This window comes from Corticium candelabrum, chromosome 14, assembly GCF_963422355.1.
Source record: "Corticium candelabrum chromosome 14, ooCorCand1.1, whole genome shotgun sequence".
Lineage (NCBI taxonomy): Eukaryota > Metazoa > Porifera > Homoscleromorpha > Homosclerophorida > Plakinidae > Corticium > Corticium candelabrum.
In genome coordinates this window covers 7,859,848-7,878,349 of record NC_085098.1, presented here as the reverse complement: position 1 = coordinate 7,878,349, position 18,502 = coordinate 7,859,848, and the positions used below count along the sequence as shown (strand labels likewise).

At 42.4% G+C, this 18,502-nt stretch overlaps 6 protein-coding genes across 6 annotated transcripts in view; 5 read left to right on the top strand and 1 right to left on the bottom strand.

The window, feature by feature from the left end:
* The window catches only part of LOC134189398 (phosphatidylinositol phosphatase PTPRQ-like), a 5,621-nt gene extending 5,506 nt beyond the window's left edge, over positions 1-115 (top strand). The window contains exon 7 of the mRNA XM_062657639.1: positions 13-115. Coding sequence (XP_062513623.1) covers positions 13-59 — 47 coding nt within the window. The 3' untranslated portion in view covers positions 60-115. The remainder of the gene's footprint in view (positions 1-12) is intronic.
* LOC134189397 (ATP-binding cassette sub-family E member 1-like) lies at positions 40-5,636 on the top strand. The gene is made up of 17 exons (XM_062657637.1): positions 40-182; positions 246-331; positions 639-736; positions 936-1,053; positions 1,361-1,450; positions 1,519-1,566; positions 1,621-1,690; positions 1,754-1,850; positions 2,225-2,314; positions 2,376-2,497; positions 2,554-2,648; positions 2,708-2,768; positions 3,481-3,674; positions 3,732-3,985; positions 4,239-4,361; positions 4,428-4,539; positions 5,508-5,636. The coding sequence occupies exons 1-17, from the start codon at positions 80-82 to the stop codon at positions 5,553-5,555; spliced, it is 1,809 nt and encodes a 602-aa protein (XP_062513621.1). The 5' UTR covers positions 40-79; the 3' UTR covers positions 5,556-5,636.
* LOC134189396 (cyclic nucleotide-gated olfactory channel-like) lies at positions 5,610-8,518 on the top strand. Its single transcript, XM_062657636.1, has 5 exons — positions 5,610-5,873; positions 5,949-6,324; positions 6,553-6,731; positions 7,000-7,593; positions 7,785-8,518. Exons 1-5 carry the CDS (start codon positions 5,688-5,690, stop codon positions 8,379-8,381), a joined length of 1,932 nt encoding a protein of 643 aa, XP_062513620.1. The 5' UTR covers positions 5,610-5,687; the 3' UTR covers positions 8,382-8,518.
* Positions 8,519-8,575: 57 nt separating this feature from the next.
* LOC134190415 (male-specific lethal 3 homolog) lies at positions 8,576-13,072 on the top strand. The gene is made up of 10 exons (XM_062658868.1): positions 8,576-8,677; positions 8,947-9,029; positions 9,339-9,431; positions 9,686-9,780; positions 9,846-9,958; positions 10,215-10,301; positions 10,365-10,459; positions 10,986-11,428; positions 11,550-11,634; positions 12,947-13,072. The coding sequence occupies exons 1-10, from the start codon at positions 8,576-8,578 to the stop codon at positions 13,029-13,031; spliced, it is 1,281 nt and encodes a 426-aa protein (XP_062514852.1). The 3' UTR covers positions 13,032-13,072.
* A 63-nt stretch (positions 13,073-13,135) lies between these two features.
* Positions 13,136-16,340, top strand: LOC134189640 (large ribosomal subunit protein eL21-like). The gene is made up of 6 exons (XM_062657984.1): positions 13,136-13,194; positions 13,259-13,328; positions 13,433-13,494; positions 15,409-15,521; positions 15,588-15,738; positions 16,207-16,340. The coding sequence occupies exons 2-6, from the start codon at positions 13,262-13,264 to the stop codon at positions 16,294-16,296; spliced, it is 483 nt and encodes a 160-aa protein (XP_062513968.1). The 5' UTR covers positions 13,136-13,194; positions 13,259-13,261; the 3' UTR covers positions 16,297-16,340.
* Positions 16,297-18,370, bottom strand: LOC134189639 (malignant T-cell-amplified sequence 1-like). Its single transcript, XM_062657982.1, has 6 exons — positions 18,334-18,370; positions 18,111-18,263; positions 17,628-17,725; positions 16,954-17,087; positions 16,826-16,893; positions 16,297-16,457 (listed from the first exon to the last, which is right to left on the bottom strand). The coding sequence occupies exons 1-6, from the start codon at positions 18,342-18,344 to the stop codon at positions 16,370-16,372; spliced, it is 552 nt and encodes a 183-aa protein (XP_062513966.1). The 5' UTR covers positions 18,345-18,370; the 3' UTR covers positions 16,297-16,369.
* Positions 18,371-18,502: the final 132 nt, after the last annotated feature.

Below are 18,502 nucleotides of genomic sequence, written 5' to 3'. Positions count from 1 at the left end.
AAATTTTGTTAGATAACAAAAGGCACCGAATTCCGAAACTGATTGCGCCACGTGGGTGAAATATCCGGGATACGCTAGAATGGCTGAGAAACTTACGCGCATTGCGATCGTGAATAAAGACAGATGCAAACCAAAGAAGTGTCGGCAAGAGTGCAAGAGAACATGTCCTGTCGTTCGCATGGGTCAGTGATTTGTCACTTCGTCGTTTTCGTCGCTAATTCTTTCATCGCGACGCGCATCGACAGGAAAACTGTGTATTGAGGTGACGCCTGCTGACAAAATAGCCTTCATATCGGAAACGCTTTGTATCGGGTGTGGAATATGCGTCAAAGTGAGTGTATGAATTATTAAGGTCCCGGATGTTAGTAGTAGTGACGTCATTAGGACGACTTCCTTGCAATCAGTGTTTTATATATGTTGCAGTAGTGATGTTATAAACCTGGAAGTAAAGTTAAAATATTAAAATAAAAAATTTTGTAGAAATAAAAATTGAATTTAAAAATTTTTAATTTATAAATAAAATTTAATTAAACTTAAAAATTAGCTTTAAAATATTAAAATTTTAAATTTCAAATTAAATTAAAAATAAATTTGAAGTTTAAATAAACGTAATGAATGTGTGTGATCATTTGGTGTAGAAATGTCCATTCGATGCAATCAGGATAATCAACTTGCCAAGCAACCTCGACAAAGACACGACACACAGATATGGTGCAAACTCCTTCAAACTTCATCGGTCAGAAAACAGTCAAGAAAACTTTGATTTTTATAATAAATTTTGTGGAGTGTGTGATGATTGTGATGGCTGATGGTGTGTGTGTGTGTGTGTGTGTGTGTGTGTGTGTGTGTGTGTGTGTGTGTGTGTGTGTGTGTGTGTGTGTGTGTGTGTGTTTATGATGACTGATGGTGTATGCATGTGTGTGTTGGTTGTTTAGACTGCCTACTCCTCGGCCTGGTGAGGTGCTTGGTCTCGTTGGTACAAACGGGATTGGAAAGTCAACGGCTTTGAAGATTCTTGCTGGCAAACAGAAACCAAATCTTGGAAGATATTCTGTTAGTTTGAATGCTAAGTGTTTACTGTGGACAGACAGACAGACAGACGGACAGACAGACAGACAGACAGACAGACAATACAAGGAGACAAACGTTTTGTATGTGCATGTTGTGTGTGTCTATGTGTGTGTTGTGTGTCCATGTGTGTGCTCATGTGTGTGTGTGTGTGTGTGTGTGTGTGTGTGTGTGTGTGTGTGTGCTCGTGTGTGTGTGTGTGTGTGTGTGTGTGTGTGTGTGTACTTGTGGAACGCCCACGCATGCATTACAATCTGATCAATGAATCATAAAATGTGTGTTTTGTATTTAGAATGAACCTGACTGGCAAGAGATTTTAACGTATTTTCGAGGCTCGGAATTACAAAATTATTTTACCAAAATACTAGAATTCAATCTCAAGGTACACACACACGCACGCACACACACACACACACACACATGTTGTGAAGTTTTATGTGATGTTTGTAGGCTTGTGTCAAGCCACAATACGTTGATCAAATACCAAAGGCTGTGAAGGTAACTAGCAATCCAAGGGGCACCATTTTTGTAAACACAATATTTCTAATGCAGGGAAGCGTACGTGAAATTCTAAAACGTAAAGATGACACTGAAACCCATACCGTCATATGTGATGAGCTCGGTGTGTGAGTTGATATCAATATGGTTATGTACATGATAATTTTAACATAATGTGGATCAATAGAATTGACTGAAGTTCTCGATCGGCAAGTGGAGGATCTCTCTGGAGGAGAACTGCAGCGATTTGCTTGTGCAGTTGTATGTGTCCAGCACGCAGACATGTGAGATGTTTTAATTGATATTAATGTGTGTCTGTTTGTCTGGTTGTTTTGTTTGTCTGTCTGTTTGTCTTTCTATCTATTTGTTCTTTTGTCTGTCTGTTGTCTGTTTGTTTGTCCATCTGTTTGTCCATTCGTCTGTCTGCTTGTCTGTGTGTGTGTGTGTGTGTGTGTGTGTGTGTGTGTGTGTGTTATGTTTGTTCGTGTGTGTTATGTTTGTCCATGTGTGTGTGTGTCTGTTCGTGTGTATGTTGTGTTTGTCCGTGTGTGTGCGTGTCTGTCCGTGTGTGTGTGTGTGTGTGTGTGTGTGTGTGTGTGTGTGTGTGTGTGTGTATGTGTGAGTCTTCATAATCTTCCAATTTCTACATCATCTACAGCTACATGTTTGACGAACCATCCAGTTACCTCGACGTCAAACAAAGACTCAAAATGGCACGTGTGATCCGAGGACTACTAACCGACACTCGGTCACTACACCAACAAACACATTCCATCGTAACTATCTAAACATCATCTCATGCTTTCTAGATACGTCATCGTTGTCGAACACGACCTCAGCGTGTTGGACTATCTCTCCGACTTTATCTGTTGTTTATATGGCCTACCTGGTGTGTATGGTGTAGTCACAATGCCATTCAGTGTTCGAGAAGGTTATCAAATAATTTTTTAATTTTTAATAAATTTTGTTGTAATTATTAATTTTTAGGTATTAATATATTTTTGGATGGTTTTGTGCCGACGGAGAATTTGAGATTTCGTGAGACGGCGCTCGTGTTTAAGGTGTCTGAGACAGCAGACAAGGTTGAGGGTAGTGAGAAGTGGTTGGGGGTTTGTGAGATTGGTTGTTGGTTGTTTTTTAGGAGGAGGAGGAACGGAAGAAGATGAGACGATACAGTTATCCACATATGGTTGTAAATCGAGGTTTGTGGTTGTCTTGTGATTGTGTGCTTGTTGATCTGATCACTTTTTCAATGTGTCTGTCTGTTTGTCTGTCTGTCTGTTTGTTTGTCTGTCTGTTTGTTTGTCTGTCTGTAGGTTTGTTTGTCTGTCTGTCTGCTTGTTTGTGTGTTTGTCTGTCAGTCTGTTTGTCTATGTTTGTCTGTGTCTGTCTGTCTGTCTGTCTGTCTGTCTGTTAGTCTGTTTGTTTGTATGTCTGTTTGTGTGTTTGTGTCTGTCTGTTTGTTTGTCTGTTTGTTGGTCTCTGTTTGTCTGTTTGTTGGTCTCTGTTTGTCTGTTTGTTTGTTATTCTGTTTGTTTGTTTGTATGTCTGTTTGTCTGTTTGTCTCTGTTTGTTTGTTTGTTTGCCTGTTTGTCTGTTTGTGGTCTGTCTGTTTGTCTGTCTGTTTGTTTGTTATTCTGTTTGTTTGTTTGTATGTCTGTTTGTCTGTTTTTTTATTTGTCTGTTTGTCTGTCTGTTTGTCTGTCTGTCTGTTTGTTTGTCTGCCCGTCTATCTGTTTGTCTGTCTGTTTGTTTGTCTGTTTGCTCTTTGTTTGTTTTTGTTTTTATTTTTGTCTGTTTGTTTGTTATTATTTTGTCTGTTTTGTTTGTCTGTTTGTTTACATGCTACTTTTGTCTCTCTCCAGTTTTCTTGTACCTTTTCAGTGTAGCTACATTTCTTATTGTTATCATTAGGAGAAGACTTTGAGTTGACCGTTTCTCCTGGAGAGTTCACAGACTCAGAAATCATCGTAATGCTTGGAGAGAACGGCACCGGCAAGACAACATTTATTCGTGTGATGGCCGGCCACTTCAAACCAAAATCAGGAGGAGAAGTTCCTCGACTCAACGTCAGCTACAAACCACAGAAAATCAGTCCAAAATTTGAAGTCATCCTTTTAACTCTATATTGATATCAATGATGGTTTGTATTGTATTGTCCGCAGGGTTCAGTGCGACAGTTGTTGCATACGAAAATTCAAGATGCATACATTCATCCACAATTTGTGAGTGACGTGATGAAACCACTTATGATCGAACAAATTATGGATCAAGAAGTGAAGAATTTGTCTGGAGGCGAGTTACAGCGTGTCGCTCTCACGTTGTGTCTTGGCTTGCCAGCGGATGTATATCTTATTGATGAGCCATCTGCGTATTTGGACTCAGAGCAACGTTTACATGCAGCAAGAGTCATCAAGAGGTCAGCTGGAATGATACATGGAAATGACAGTGATTTTATGTATTGTATTGAGAGATGCATCTATCCAATACAATAGTCTAGTGTATGGTGAGATGCATCTCTCCAATACAATAGTCTAATGTATTGTGAGATGCATCCCTCCAATACAATAGTCTAGTGTATTGTGAGATGCATCCCTCCAATACAATAGTCTAGTGTATTGTGAGATGCATGTCTCTAGTACCAACTGATTTCTTACTCAAATTTGTTTCAGGTTTATTCTTCATGCCAAAAAGACAGCGTTTGTTGTTGAACATGACTTCATCATGGCGACTTATTTAGCCGACCGTGTTGTTGTCTTTGACGGAACTCCATCAGTCAAAACGAAAGCAAACAGGTAAACACAAGCACTGTTGCTGCTTTTCACTGCTGACAGCTCGTACACACATGCTTTGCTTACCAGCCCGCAATCGCTGCTGACGGGCATGAACAAATTTCTTGAGTTATTGGAGATCACATTTAGAAGAGATCCGTCAAACTTCAGACCGAGAATCAACAAATACAACTCTGTCAAGGTAGTTAGTTACACACATGTTCTTTTATAAAACTTGTTGTGCTATCTCTGTATGTCTGTCTGATTGTCTGTCCGTCTATCTGTCCATCTGTTTGTTTGTTGTCTGTCTATCTGTTTGTCTGTCTCTCTGTCTATCTGCTTGTTCATTTGTCTGTTTGTCATATGACTACAAATCCTACACTGTATGTACCAAGTGCAAAGTATACGTCTGTCCATCTGTCTGTCTGTCTCTGTCTTTCTATCTGCTTGTTTGTCTGTTTGTTTGTCACATGACTAAGAATCCTAAACTATATGTACCAAGTGCAGAGTATATGTCTGTCTGTCTGTCTGTCTGTCTGTCTGTCTGTCTGTTTGTCTGTCTGTCAATGGTAGTATATTTTCAAACATGAACTATGGTACAATAGCAAATATAGGCTAATTACGAGTCCATACAGATTTCAAGTTCTATAAGATTATAAGGACATAAAGTCCTTGTTTGTGCTAGAATGCTATTTATGTTAGATGCCTTCTTCTGGAACACACGAGCATTGTACTGCTGCAGTTTGATGGCAATTCGCTTCCTCCAGTAGTCTTTGAATTTACTTGCATTTTGTCGGCCTTTGTCACCTCTTGATCTTTCTGTCTGTCTGTCTGTTTGTCTGTCTGTCTGTCTGTGTGTCTGTCTGTCTGTCTGTGTGCCTGCCTGCCTGTCTGTGTGTCTGCTTGCCTGTCTGTCTGCCTGTCTGTCTGTCTGTCTGCATGTTCATTCATCTGTCTGTTTGTCTGCTTTCTGTCTTTCTGCTTTTCTGTTTGTTGTTTGTTGAGCTTGCCTGTTGGTCATTGTTTTTCCATGTGTCCATTGCAGTGAGTACTCAATCTAAGCAACATTTTTATGATCTCAGCCTTTTCATAATCAACATTTTAATATATTTTACTCACTATTTATTAATTAAATGATAACACATTAACTATTGTTATGACATTATCCAGGATGTCGACCAGAAACGTTCAGGCAACTTCTTCTTTCTCGAAGACTAGAAGACCGACAACAACTTTAACTCTTTAAATAGACCAACATTAACATAAGCCATTAATTCAATTTACTTGCTTGTTTATCAACACGCGAGGCTATTTTCTAATCTCACGTGATGCTAACCACCTTCACACTCAATGGCTTCCAACGTTGATGTGGAAATGAAAGCTCTTGAGCAACAGATCTTTGAGGAGCTCGACCCGAACCAAGAGAGTCCCATCGATGTGCCCCTCACACATTCAGAGCAACCAGAAACGCATGTAGAAGATAAAGGAGACGAAGATGAGGAGATGAGAGAGGATCCAGCGCGATTTCCTGTTATAGTACGATTTGCTACATTGTAGCAAGTGGTGTAGCTACTTGATGGGCGTGGCTTATTGTTTTCGCGCGTTTTGTAGGTCCGCACGCTTCAGCTGATTCGCGGTTGGGCGCGAAGACGTGTCGCACCCGAGCCCGAGCCCGACCCGCTTCTCACTCGACTCAAAATCGCAGAGGCTGCGCTCCCCGACGAGTTCGCAGCTGATGAGACGAGCGAAGCGAGTGATGGTGCTCGTACTTCCGGTTCGCGGTCGCCATGGCTACTCAACCCCGCCTCGAATTTTGTGTATCGCTGGTTGTTGGTGGTGACGGTGGCTGTGCAGTATAATGCGTGGTTTATTATTGCGCGTGCAGTTTTCGAAGAGCTGCAGACCGAATACTTCGCTCTGTGGTTGACACTCGATTATGTGTGCGATGCCATTTATATTGCTGATATGGTCTTCATGTTCAGAACAGGTGACATGTGATGCATTGAAAAAGCTAAAGTTTTTTAATTTTAATTTTAATGTTATTTTTAAATTCTTAATTAATTTTGTTAATTTTTAATTGTATTTTTAAATTTTTTAAATTTATTTTTAATTTTTTAATTTTTAATTTTATTATTTTAAATTTTAAGTTAATTATTTACTTTCTAAATTTATTTTTTATATTTATTTCTATTTGATTTTGTGTTTGTTTTTGAAGGATACTTGAGTGAGGGATTACCTGTGAAGGATTTGACGAAGTTGAGGCATCACTACATGAAGAGTCGAGGATTCGCTTTGGATGTTTTGTCTATTTTGCCTCTCGACATATTCTATGTTGTTACTGGACCCAATGCTGTGGCTCTGCGGTTGCCAAGGCTGTTCAAGTTTCATCGCCAAGTAGATAATAATTTTGATTGCATGCTTTTAGCTAGTTGCTGTCTGTCTGTCTGTCTGTCTGTCTGTCTGTCTGTCTGTCTTGCTGTCTGTCTGTCTGTCTGTCTGTCTGCCTGTCTGTCTGTCTGTCTGCTTGTCCTATTTTCTGTCTGTCTGTCTGTTTATTTGTCTGTCTGTCTGTCTGTCTGTCTGTCTGTCTGTCTGTCTGAGACTATCCACAAGTTCTCTGTCTATCTGTCTACCCAACATTCATGCCATCTTTTCTCTCCAGTTTACTTTCTTTGCAAAAACAGAAAGCAAAACAAGCAAACCAAACGTTCTCCGCGTCAGTCGATTGGTCCTCTACATCATGCTCATCATCCACTGGAATGCCTGCATCTACTTTGCAATATCCAACTCGATGGGTCTCGCATCCGACCACTGGGTCTATCCTGGAGAAATCCAAGCCAACGACACCAGCTGGCACTCGCTCACCAGGAAGTACATCTACAGCTTTTATTGGTCAACACAAATACTAACAACTATTGGAGAGCTGCCAAGTCCACAAGAAGATCTGCAATATGTGTTTGTCATATTCGACTTCCTGATCGGCGTTCTGGTCTTTGCTACAATCGTTGGTAATGTGACATACACGATATCAAATATGAATGCACAGAGGAACGAATTTCAGGATCGTATGGATGGTATTAAGCAATACATGCATTCTCGAAGTGTCAGTAAGGATATGGAGGATAAGGTGATCAAGTGGTTTGATTATTTGTGGACGGCAAAGTATAGTTTGAATGAGCAGCAAGCGTTGGATTCGTTGCCAGATAAGCTGAAGGCGGATGTTGCAATTTATGCACATTTGAGGACGCTGAATAGGGTGAGTGTGTGTGTGTGTGTGTGTGTGTGTGTGTGTGTGTGTGTGTGTGTGTGTGTGTGTGTGTGTGTGTGTGTCAATGTATGTGTGTGTGTGTGTGTGTGTGTGTGTGTGTGTGTGTGTGTGTGTGTGTGTGTGTGTGTGTGTGTAGTGTACCCATTAATGCACGTCTATAGTCATGACTATTCTCACAGGTTGACATATTCAAAGAGTGTGAGCCTGGCCTTCTCGTTGAGCTTGTTGTCAAACTCAAACATCAAGTCTTCTCCCCAGGAGACTACATCTGTCGTAAAGGCGACGTCGGTAAAGAGATGTTCATCGTACAAAGTGGAAAACTCCAAGTAGTAGCCGATGACGGAGTGACCGAGCTGGCAACTCTCACAGCAGGTTGCTACTTCGGAGAGATCAGCATCTTGAACTTGGGAGGCGTGGGAAACAGACGAACAGCAACAGTTCGAGCACTCGGATATTCCCATCTCTTTTCACTGGCAAAGAGAGATCTCCTTGATGTTCTAATGGAATATCCTGATACAAAGCAAAAGCTGGAGGAGCAAGGCAGGCGCATATTGATAAAGGATGGATTGTTGAGGGAAGGTGAGGAGCATGTGGACCAACATGTGACAAACAGAAAGGACGTTCTGAGCAGGTTGGAGTCGGTTGAGAGAGAGATTGCAAAGTTGACAGCCAAACTGTCGAGCTTGCAAGGAGAGTTCAACAGCAGTCAGATGAAAGTGAAACAGAGACTAACATCGTTGGAAAAGAAAACAGCCTTGCTACCAAGTCAGCGATGAATATCAATGCACATCAAATATATCAATACGTATTATGCATTGTACATGTATGTCTGCCACGCAGATTTTAAAAAGAAGAAAGTTAGTTGAGACTTTGATTTTAATAGTTTGTAATAAAATATAATGCTAGTCACTGGTCTGGACATCGAGGTATTATCCGGGATGGTGACGTTGCCTAGCGCGCGCTATGTATCATGGTGTCGACTCGCGTTACTCGTCCTCGTTTCAACGAAGGTGATTATGTTCTTTGTTATGAACCAGATCCGACAAAGAGCAACGTGCTGTATAATGCCAAGGTGGGAGTTAGAGTTTTGCACAAACGCAGACAGAAAGAGAGACAAACGAATGGACAGACACGTAGACAGACAGATGGACACACACACACACACACAATGTGACGACGGGCAGACAGAAAACAGACAAACACGTAGACAGACGAACAGATGGATGGACACACACATAGACAGACAAACATACAGACGAGGGAATGGACACACAAGCATACGAACAAATACACATTTCAATGCATGGACACACGAACATTTTTGATTTGTTTTTGTTTTAGGTCGTTCAGTTTGAAGTTCGACGGGACGAGAAGGGCAGACGAGTGCCTCTCTATTATGTTCACTTTCATGGATGGAGCAGATCGTGAGTGTTTGTTGTGAGCGGTTCTCTGCTGTCTATCTGTGTGTGTGTGTGTGTGTGTGTGTGTGTGTGTGTGTGTGTGTGTGTGTGTGCGTGTGTGTGTATAGAAACTCGGTTTTGTGAGAGTGAGTGTATGGTCTGCACAACCGGGAAATCTCTTTGTGTGCAAAACTTCTCTAAACATCTTTGAATGTGTGTGTGTGTGTGTGTGTGTGTGTGTGTGTGTGTGTGTGTGTGTGTGTGTGTGTGTCCATTCTTGTATCAGCGCTTTGTTTGTCTCATCTGCACTAACACATGTTTATTTTGTTTCAGATGGGATCGCTGGGTTGATGAGCACTTGATAGTTGAAAACACTCCGGAAAATCGAGAGCTTCAAGAGAAACTGAAGAATGAATCAATGAAGCAGTGAGACACCTTCACGTGTAGAAGTGATGCTTTGTCAGTAATGATTGTCTGCCCATCTATCGCTGTGTGTGTGGACTGTGTGTGTGTGTGGACTGTGTGTGTGTGTGTGTGTGTGTGTGTGTGTGTGTGTGTGTGTCCATGTCGGTGTGTGTCCCCATGTTCGTATGTGTGTGTGTGTGTGTGTGTGTGTGTGTGTGTGTGTGTGCACGCGCACATGTGTGTGTGACAGTAAACTGTTGACATGCGCATTATAGAGGATCTAGGAAGAGAAGCAGTGTTGGTACATCGGACACTTCAGTGAGCAAGAAGACCACCACAGATGCTAGAAAGGCAGCAGCGGATACAACTTGTAAGTATAGTCAGAACGTAAGGTTTTATTTGATATATACATATAAATTTTTTTCTTTGTTTTAGCTCTTCATGATGTTGTCAAGCACAGTGAGATGAAAAAGCAACCGCCAGTCGAAGGGAAGCGCTTGAGTCATCAAGAGGAGGTGAAGAAGGTGATGGATGAGAAACACAGCCAGGTATACTAATATGTAACATGCAGTTTAGTTATAATGTGAAATGCTGTGTGTGTATTTTGTTTGGCTGTTTGTGAAACTGTCTGTCTGTCTGTCTGTCTGTCACATATATTTTCAAACATTCATCTATCATACAAAGAGTGCTAGGCAATGACATAATGTTTTAGGTGCTACAGTACACAGGAAAAAGCACTGTCTGTCTGTCTGTCTGTCTGTTTGTCTGTGTGTATCATTACTACATATTATGGCTACATTACAGGATGATCATTCTCTCACCTGTGAGTTTCCTGCCAACCTAAAGGATGCTCTTGAGTCAGACTGTTTTCTGATATGCAGACAATCAAAGGTGAGCCACACTGACTGCAGCTGTTGGACGTGCGTGTAATGCTGTGATTGTGTGTTGTGCCAGTTGGTAAGACTGCCAAGAGAGCCTACAATTGCTGCTATATTGCAGGAGTATGTGGAGTCATGTCGACATGATACGTTAGTTATCAATGATGGAATGTGAGTTTAAGGGTATGGGCAGGTGGATGGAGTGTGAGAGGGACACGTAGTGAAGGAGACAGGCAGTCGTACACACACACACACACACACACACACACACACACACACACACACACACACACACACACACACACACACACACACACACATGGAAAGACATACAGATCGACATGTGACAAACAGACATATACTCACACATAGACAGACACACAGACAGATGATTAACAGACAGACCTTGCATAGGGCAGACAAACAGACAGACAGACAGATAGACACAGACAGACAACAGACAGACAGACAGACAGACAGACAACAGACAGATGGAGAGACAGACAGACAGACAAACAGATGGACAACAGACAGACAGATAGACAGACAGACGGACGGATGGACAGACAGACAGACAGTTGGACAGACAGACAGACAGACAGACAGACAGACAGAGAGTTACAAACAAACAAACATGATCAACAACGTGGCACATTCCACATCAACACAATTCTCATCTTTCACTCTTTCTTCTCAGTCTCAATCTAATCGAGGAAGTCGTCGGCGGAATAAAAACCTACATTGATTGGTATCTTCCCTCCCAACTTCTCTACACAGCCGAACGCATCCAATGTCAACACGTCCAACAACAATACTCACAACAACTCACATCCAGCCCCGTCTCCATGCAAGCAGCTGTCGCATCAACCCAAGCCGATCACTCGTACATCAGCCCCAACTGCTCGTTCAACATCGACTGTGATCCTCTTATCATGTCGAGCTCGAAAGACGACGAACTTCTAGAGAGTGATGAGGACATTGATATTATGGGTATTAGTCCACTTGACTCCAGTACGCCACTGAAAGCCAATAAGGAGGCCATGAAGATGTTGAGTGAAAAGCAGACGTTTGAGGGTCTTATGGACAAGCCAACGTTGTTTGTTCACATCTACGGCATTGAGCACCTTCTCAGACTGTTTGGTTGGTGTTTTTTGTTTTTTGTTTTGTGTTTTTTGTTTTTTGTTTGTTGTGTGTGTGTGTGTGTGTGTGTGTGTGTGTGTGTGTGTGTGTGTGTGTTGTGAATGTTGTTTGTATTTTGTAGTTCGTTTACCATATTTCTTGTCTCACACGGAGATACCGCCGGCTCATTATGCTGCTCTGCATCAAGAGATGGATCGGCTATTGCTGTATGTAGACGTTTGATTATGGAGATGATTTAGTGTTTAGATAAAGTAGGGATTGTGTACGATCGATTAATGGGAGATAGGCAAGGAGGTGGGTTAGTAGGAGGGAAGGTGAACAGGTGAGAGGATAGGTGTGGGCATACAGTCATGCAGGTTGTCAATCCATACAAACAGAGAACTGTGAAACACATTGACTACAGACACTATGCATACTGTACACAAAAGTAGACAGACATTTGAACAGACAGGACACACATGTAGACAGACAAACTCACAAGTAGACAGACATTTTAGACAAACAGGATACACAAGTAGACAGATATTTGGACAGACAGGACATACAAGTAGACAGACATTTGGACAGACAGGACACACATGTAGACAGACGTTTAGACAGACAGGACACACAAGTGGACAGACAAGACACACAAGGAGACAGGCATTTGGACAGACAGGACACACAAGTAGACAGACATTTTAGACAGACAAGACACACAAGTAGACAGACATTTTAGACAGACAAGATACACAAGTGACAGACATTTAGACAGACAGGACACACAAGTAGACAGACATTTAGACAGACAAGACACACAAGTAGACAGACATTTTAGACAGACAAGATACACAAGTGACAGACATTTAGACAGACAGGACACACAAGTAGACAGACATTTAGACAGACAAGACACACAAGTAGACAGACATTTTAGACAGACAGGACACACAAGTAGACAGACATTTTAGACAGACAGGACAAACAAGTAGACAGACATTTTAGACAGACAGGACAAACAAGTAGACAGACAAGACACACAGTAGACAGACATTTAGATAGACAAGACACACAAGTAGACAGACATTTAGATAGACAAGACACACAAGTAGACAGACATTTGGACAGACAGGACATACAAGTAGACAGACATTTGGACAGACAGGACACACAAGTAGACAGACATTTTAGACAGACAGGACAAACAAGTAGACAGACATTTAGACAGACAAGACACACAGTAGACAGACATTTAGATAGACAAGACACACAAATAGACAGACATTTGGACAGACAGGACACACAAGTAGACAGACGTTTGGACAGACAGGACACACAAGTAGACAGACATTTTAGACAGACAGGACACACAAGTAGACAGACATTTGGACAGACAAGCAAACTAACAAACAAACAAACTGACAGACAGACAGACAGACAGATCAACAATGAAGTCTAATTAATTGAATCATTCTAACCAATTAAAACACAGTCAATAGTCAATAGATCTAACAAGTCTGTTGTGTTGTTGTGTTACAGATATTTGTCGGACAATTACGATCGATTTTGTTCTCGAGACTACATCACACAATCATATTACACAAGAGACACCCATTTCACATAGCAAGAAATTAACATAATATATAACTAAATATATAATTAATTTCCAGACATACTACTACGCATCACCTCGATTATTCCACATCCGGGTACGCATTGCATACTCTAATCTACGCATGCGCACGTAGCACGTGTTTTTGTCTGCCTTCTTCTCGAGAATAAAATAGGTGAGACTCCTTTTCGAGGTCTCAAACACGTTAGCATCGACAGCCGTTTTTGTACCCATCATAGACAATGCCGAACACAAAGGGATACCGGCGTGGTACTCGTTACATGTTTTCGAAGCGATTCCGTCATCACGGTAAGTTCAGTTTCTACTCGGTAGCACGCATTATATGTTTCTGACTGTCTGCGATGACGTGCGGGTGTTGTTTTAATCGGGGCCCCATTTGGGGTGTTTGACAGGGCCACTTCTGACATCAATTTATCTCAAAGTATTCAAAGTAGGAGACATCGTTGATATCAAGGTATGCAGTATGAGTAACATTAAATCCTAATTTTTACGCCACCACATGCAGACTGTTGTCCAACTTATTGTAGACCCCATCGGGGAGATGAGGGGGTGAGAAGTGTGTGTGTGTGAGGGTTGTGTGTGTGAGGGGTGTATGTGTGATGGGTGTATGTGTGAGGGGTGTATGTGTGCGAGGTGTGTGCGAGGGGTGTGAGGGGTGTGAGGTGTGTGTGCGAGGGGTGTGAGGTGTGTGTGCGAGGGGTGTGAGGGGTGTGAGGTGTGTGTGCGAGGGGTGTGAGGTGTGTGTGCGAGGGGTGTGAGGTGTGTGTGCGAGGGGTGTGAGGTGTGTGTGCGAGGGGTGTGAGGTGTGTGTGCGAGGGGTGTGAGGTGTGTGTGCGAGGGGTGTGAGGTGTGTGTGCGAGGGGTGTGAGGTGTGTGTGCGAGGGGTGTGAGGTGTGTGTGCGAGGGGTGTGAGGTGTGTGTGCGAGGGGTGTGAGGTGTGTGTGCGAGGGGTGTGAGGTGTGTGTGCGAGGGGTGTGAGGTGTGTGTGCGAGGGGTGTGAGGTGTGTGTGCGAGGGGTGTGAGGTGTGTGTGCGAGGGGTGTGAGGTGTGTGTGCGAGGGGTGTGAGGTGTGTGTGCGAGGGGTGTGAGGGGTGTGAGGGGTGTGAGGTGTGTGTGCGAGGGGTGTGAGGTGTGTGTGCGAGGGGTGTGAGGTGTGTGTGCGAGGGGTGTGAGGTGTGTGTGCGAGGGGTGTGAGGTGTGTGTGCGAGGGGTGTGAGGTGTGTGTGCGAGGGGTGTGTGAGGGGTGATGTGTGTGTGCGAGGGGGTGATGTGTGTGTGCGAGGGGTGATGTGTGTGTGCGAGGGGTGATGTGTGTGTGCGAGGGGTGTGAGGGGGTGATGTGTGTGTGCGGGTGATGTGTGTGTGCGAGGGGTGTGAGGGGGTGATGTGTGTGTGAGGGGGTGATGTGTGTGTGCGAGGGGTGTGAGGGGGTGATGTGTGTGTGCGAGGGGTGTGAGGGGGTGATGTGTGTGTGCGGGGGTGATGTGTGTGTGCGAGGGGTGTGAGGGGGTGATGTGTGTGTGCGAGGGGTGTGAGGGGGTGATGTGTGTGTGAGGGGTACGGGAGGATGTGGGTGTGGGTGTGGGGCGGATGTGGGTGTGGGTGTGAGGGGTAGGGGTGGATGTGGGTGTGGATGTGAGGGGTGTGTGTGTGAGACAATCGTTTCAGCAGTCTGTTGCTTTGGAATCCCGTCTCCTCTTTAGTCGTTAAATTACTTTCCTTGTGTATCATTGGCTTCATGCGAAATTTTATTGCATCACGAACATTGAATCTGGTGGCTGATTCAGAACATATAATTATTATTTTGTACTTGGGTGGGGGTGGGGGTGGGGTACTTCCGGTACAACATATAATTTGTCTAACAGTAGTATAATTGTTTTGGGTGGTTTGACGTCTCAGTAGGGTTTTTGCCCTTTTGTTGCAAGCGGAACAAGAAGTTTGGACAGTCTGCCTGTTTGTGTGTGTGTGTGTGGTGTATTTGACTATTAATATTAATGCTTTACCTAATTACAAATTTATATCAATTACTGTATTAAGAAATTTATTATTATTTATATTTATAATTATGGTTTATTAGTTTCAATAAAAATTATTTTATTATTTATATTTATATTATTTATATTTATTTATCATTTATATTTATTATTTATATTTGTACGTAGTTATGGTTTATTAATTAATTTCAATAAAAATTATTTTATTATTTATTTATTATTTATATTTATTATTTATATTTATTATTTATATTTATTATTTATATTTGTAGTTATGGTTTATTAATTAATTTCAATAAAAATTATTTTATTATTTATTTATATTTATTATTTATACTTATGTCATATTTATTGATTGTGTTGTGCTGCAATAGGGATGTGGTAGCATACAGAAGGGCATGCCACACAAGTTCTACCACGGAAAAACAGGCAAAGTGTTCAACGTCACCAAACGAGCCATCGGTGTCGTCGTCAACAAACAAATCAGGTCATTCTCTATACCTGCAGTCGTATTTCACATGACGCTGACAACGTTTGTTGTGTCTGTTTGAAGGAATCGCATTATTCCTAAGAGAATCAACGTGCGGATAGAACACGTGAAGCACAGCAAGTGTCGTGATGACTTTCTCAAACGAGTGAAGGAGAATGAAGAGAAGAGGAAAGCAGCGAAGGCGAAAGGAGAATATGTACAACTCAAGAGACAAGTAATGGCTGTTGTCTGTTCATGTGTCTGTCAGTTGCCTTATCTATCTATCTATCTATCTATGTGTATGTATGTATGTATGTATGTATATATGTATGTAAGTGTCCGTCTAATGTGATATAAACATGTCTGTTTGTCTGTCTCTGTCTGTCCATTGTCCTTTGTATGTATGTATGTATGTAAGTGTGTCTGTCTAAATGTGATCTAAACATATGTCTGTTTGTCTGTCCATTGCCTTCTGTATGTATGTGTGTTTGTCTAAATGTGATATAAACATTTGTTTGTTTGTCTGTCTTAATGTCTGTCCATTGCCTGTGTGTCTGTTTGTCTATTATCTGCACATTTATCTATCTGGTTGTTGTGTCTGTCTGTCTGTTTCTGTGTTTGTCCAATGTTCATCCTACTGCATCTGTACATCAACGCATGGATGTCAGACTGTGTATATCATCATATCTCTTGTTGTCTGTAGCCTGTTGGTCCAGTAGCTGGTCATTTTGTCAGCACAAAGAACAATGTGCCGGAAGTGGTTGTACCTATTCCTTATGAGTTTGTAGCCTGATGACATTATGAATAGAAACATCAATATATCAAGTCTTACATTAATGTTGTCTGTTTAATATCAATCGACTTAATTAACGCTGTTCTAGCTTCTCCATTAGCCACAATCCATCACCTAAAAAGTGGACGTTCTCCACTCCGATTCCTTTATTCACTTGGGAGCTACACAATAGATTGAATCACGTGACACACACACACACACACACACACACACACACACACACACACACACACACACAAGCGCGGACGGACACACACACACACACACAAGCGCGGATGGACACACACACAAGCGCGGACGGGGACACACACACGGACGGACACACACACACACACACACACACACAACACGGACGGGGGGGACACACAACCACACACACACACACACATACACACGGACGGGGACACACACACACACACATGGATGGACACACACACACGGACGGACACACACACACACACACACACGGACGGACGGACACGTGCACACACACAGATGGACACACACGGACACACACACACACAATTACATCTCGTCTGTTGACATTTTCATCACACCAACTCCAAGTGCATGTGTTTTCCCCTCCGCCATAACTGCCTGTCATTTGAACACATTATTGAACTGCTGTACGTTAGCTGTTTGTCTGTATGTAAATACCACGGCTTGATCTTTGCCTACAACGTCCATTCGGCCACCGGGTGACGTGAGACCTGGACACATAATGTTTGCTCCGCTCAATACGAACCTTATGGCTCCCTTGTCCACTTGCACATGAGGTAATATGTGAGGATCTGGACATTGATAACACAACTGAGAAGTCATACACAAGTAAGTCTGCCGTTTGTGGTTGTGCATGTTTGTCTGTCTGTTTGTCCACCCATCTGTCTGTTTATTTGTCTGTCCATCCATCTGTCTGTCTGCCTGTCCATCTGTCTGTCTGTCTGTTTGTCCACCCATCTGTCTGTTTATTTGTCTGTCCATACATCTGTTTGTCTGTGCCTGTCCATCTGTCTGTCTGTTTGTTTGTCCACCCATCTGTCTGTTTATTTGTCTGTCCATCCATCTGTCTGTCTGTACCTGTCCATCTGTCTGTTTGTTTGTCTGTCCATCCGTCTGTCTATCTGTGTGCCTGTCCATCTGTGTGTCCGTCTGTTCATCCATCTGTCCGTCTGTCCACATGTTGGTCTTTTTGTGTCTGTCCACCCATCTGTCTGTTTGTTTGTCTGTCCATCTGTCTGTCTGTCTGTCCACCTGTCCGTCTGTCTGTCTGTCTGTGTGTCCATCTGTCTGTCTGTCTGTCTGTCTGTTTGTCTGTCTGTCCATACAATTACATTTGTGTAATAATCGAAGTGATGGCATATACGGTCCATCTCGTTGATGATAAAACAGCAGCTCTGAGTTAACAGATAACATCTCAATGTGATCATGACTGCAACACAAACAAACAATTACTATACAAAAAGTATTCACATACACATAATCAGCACATTTTCAAAAGGCAAGCAAATTGCTTACCAACAAAATATTAAAACTAAAAATTAATAAATTTGTAATAATAATTAATTAATTTTAGTGTCATTTAATGTTTGGTGGTATGACTACATTTCTGCATGACACACTGACACACACACACACACACACACACACACACACACACACACACACACACACACACATGCACGGACACGCGCGAGCACACACACACACACACACACACACACACACACACACACACGCACACACGCACTCCACTTCTCATCGATGTCAACCACCTTAACAATCATAAATAAATTTCTATATTTCCATCGTCTTGCCATTTCACGATCTTGAGCGGCTCCTTCTTCGGCAGGATCTCGTCCAAGTGTTCACGGAGAGCAGGATAGCACTCAAGCAGCTGCGCCCTGATGCCTCTATGCACGGAGGACTTCACTTGATTGACTGCAGACACATTTTCTTTATGATGAAACCTAAACACACACAGAGAGAGATCCAACAAAGTACAGACAAGACAACAGTGTAGCAAGAGTTGCAACATACTTCTTGAACATGTTGGAGTTAGTCACGTGTGTGGCATATCACGTGATTACACGTGCATCACGTGATTTTTTACGTCACGTGACTAGCTACTAAATATCACGTGATTTACTATTTTGCCGCGTGATTTAGCGTCACGTGATTGAAGGCTTGTCATTGATATTTACTAATT

Excerpts from the sequence above, each read along its gene's own strand:
- LOC134190415 (XM_062658868.1), top strand. The coding sequence starts at position 8,576 with ATGGTGTCGACTCGCGTTACTCGTCCTCGTTTCAACGAAGGTGATTAT. Across the intron at positions 8,678-8,946 it reads ACGTGCTGTATAATGCCAAG|GTCGTTCAGTTTGAAGTTCG; the intron begins GTGGGAGTTAGA and ends TTTTTGTTTTAG. Across the intron at positions 11,429-11,549 it reads GCACCTTCTCAGACTGTTTG|TTCGTTTACCATATTTCTTG; the intron begins GTTGGTGTTTTT and ends TGTATTTTGTAG.
- LOC134189396 (XM_062657636.1), top strand. The coding sequence starts at position 5,688 with ATGGCTTCCAACGTTGATGTGGAAATGAAAGCTCTTGAGCAACAGATC. Across the intron at positions 5,874-5,948 it reads CAGCGCGATTTCCTGTTATA|GTCCGCACGCTTCAGCTGAT; the intron begins GTACGATTTGCT and ends CGCGTTTTGTAG. Across the intron at positions 6,732-6,999 it reads TGTTCAAGTTTCATCGCCAA|TTTACTTTCTTTGCAAAAAC; the intron begins GTAGATAATAAT and ends TTTTCTCTCCAG.
- LOC134189640 (XM_062657984.1), top strand. The coding sequence starts at position 13,262 with ATGCCGAACACAAAGGGATACCGGCGTGGTACTCGTTACATGTTTTCG. Across the intron at positions 15,522-15,587 it reads GTCGTCAACAAACAAATCAG|GAATCGCATTATTCCTAAGA; the intron begins GTCATTCTCTAT and ends GTCTGTTTGAAG. Across the intron at positions 15,739-16,206 it reads ATGTACAACTCAAGAGACAA|CCTGTTGGTCCAGTAGCTGG; the intron begins GTAATGGCTGTT and ends TGTTGTCTGTAG.
- LOC134189639 (XM_062657982.1), bottom strand. Across the intron at positions 16,894-16,953 it reads TAGGCAAAGATCAAGCCGTG|GCAGTTATGGCGGAGGGGAA; the intron begins GTATTTACATAC and ends TTCAAATGACAG. Across the intron at positions 16,458-16,825 it reads AAAATGTCAACAGACGAGAT|CTCCCAAGTGAATAAAGGAA; the intron begins GTAATTGTGTGT and ends TCTATTGTGTAG.
- LOC134189397 (XM_062657637.1), top strand. The coding sequence starts at position 80 with ATGGCTGAGAAACTTACGCGCATTGCGATCGTGAATAAAGACAGATGC. Across the intron at positions 737-935 it reads AACTCCTTCAAACTTCATCG|ACTGCCTACTCCTCGGCCTG; the intron begins GTCAGAAAACAG and ends TTGGTTGTTTAG. Across the intron at positions 1,851-2,224 it reads TGTGTCCAGCACGCAGACAT|CTACATGTTTGACGAACCAT; the intron begins GTGAGATGTTTT and ends CATCATCTACAG.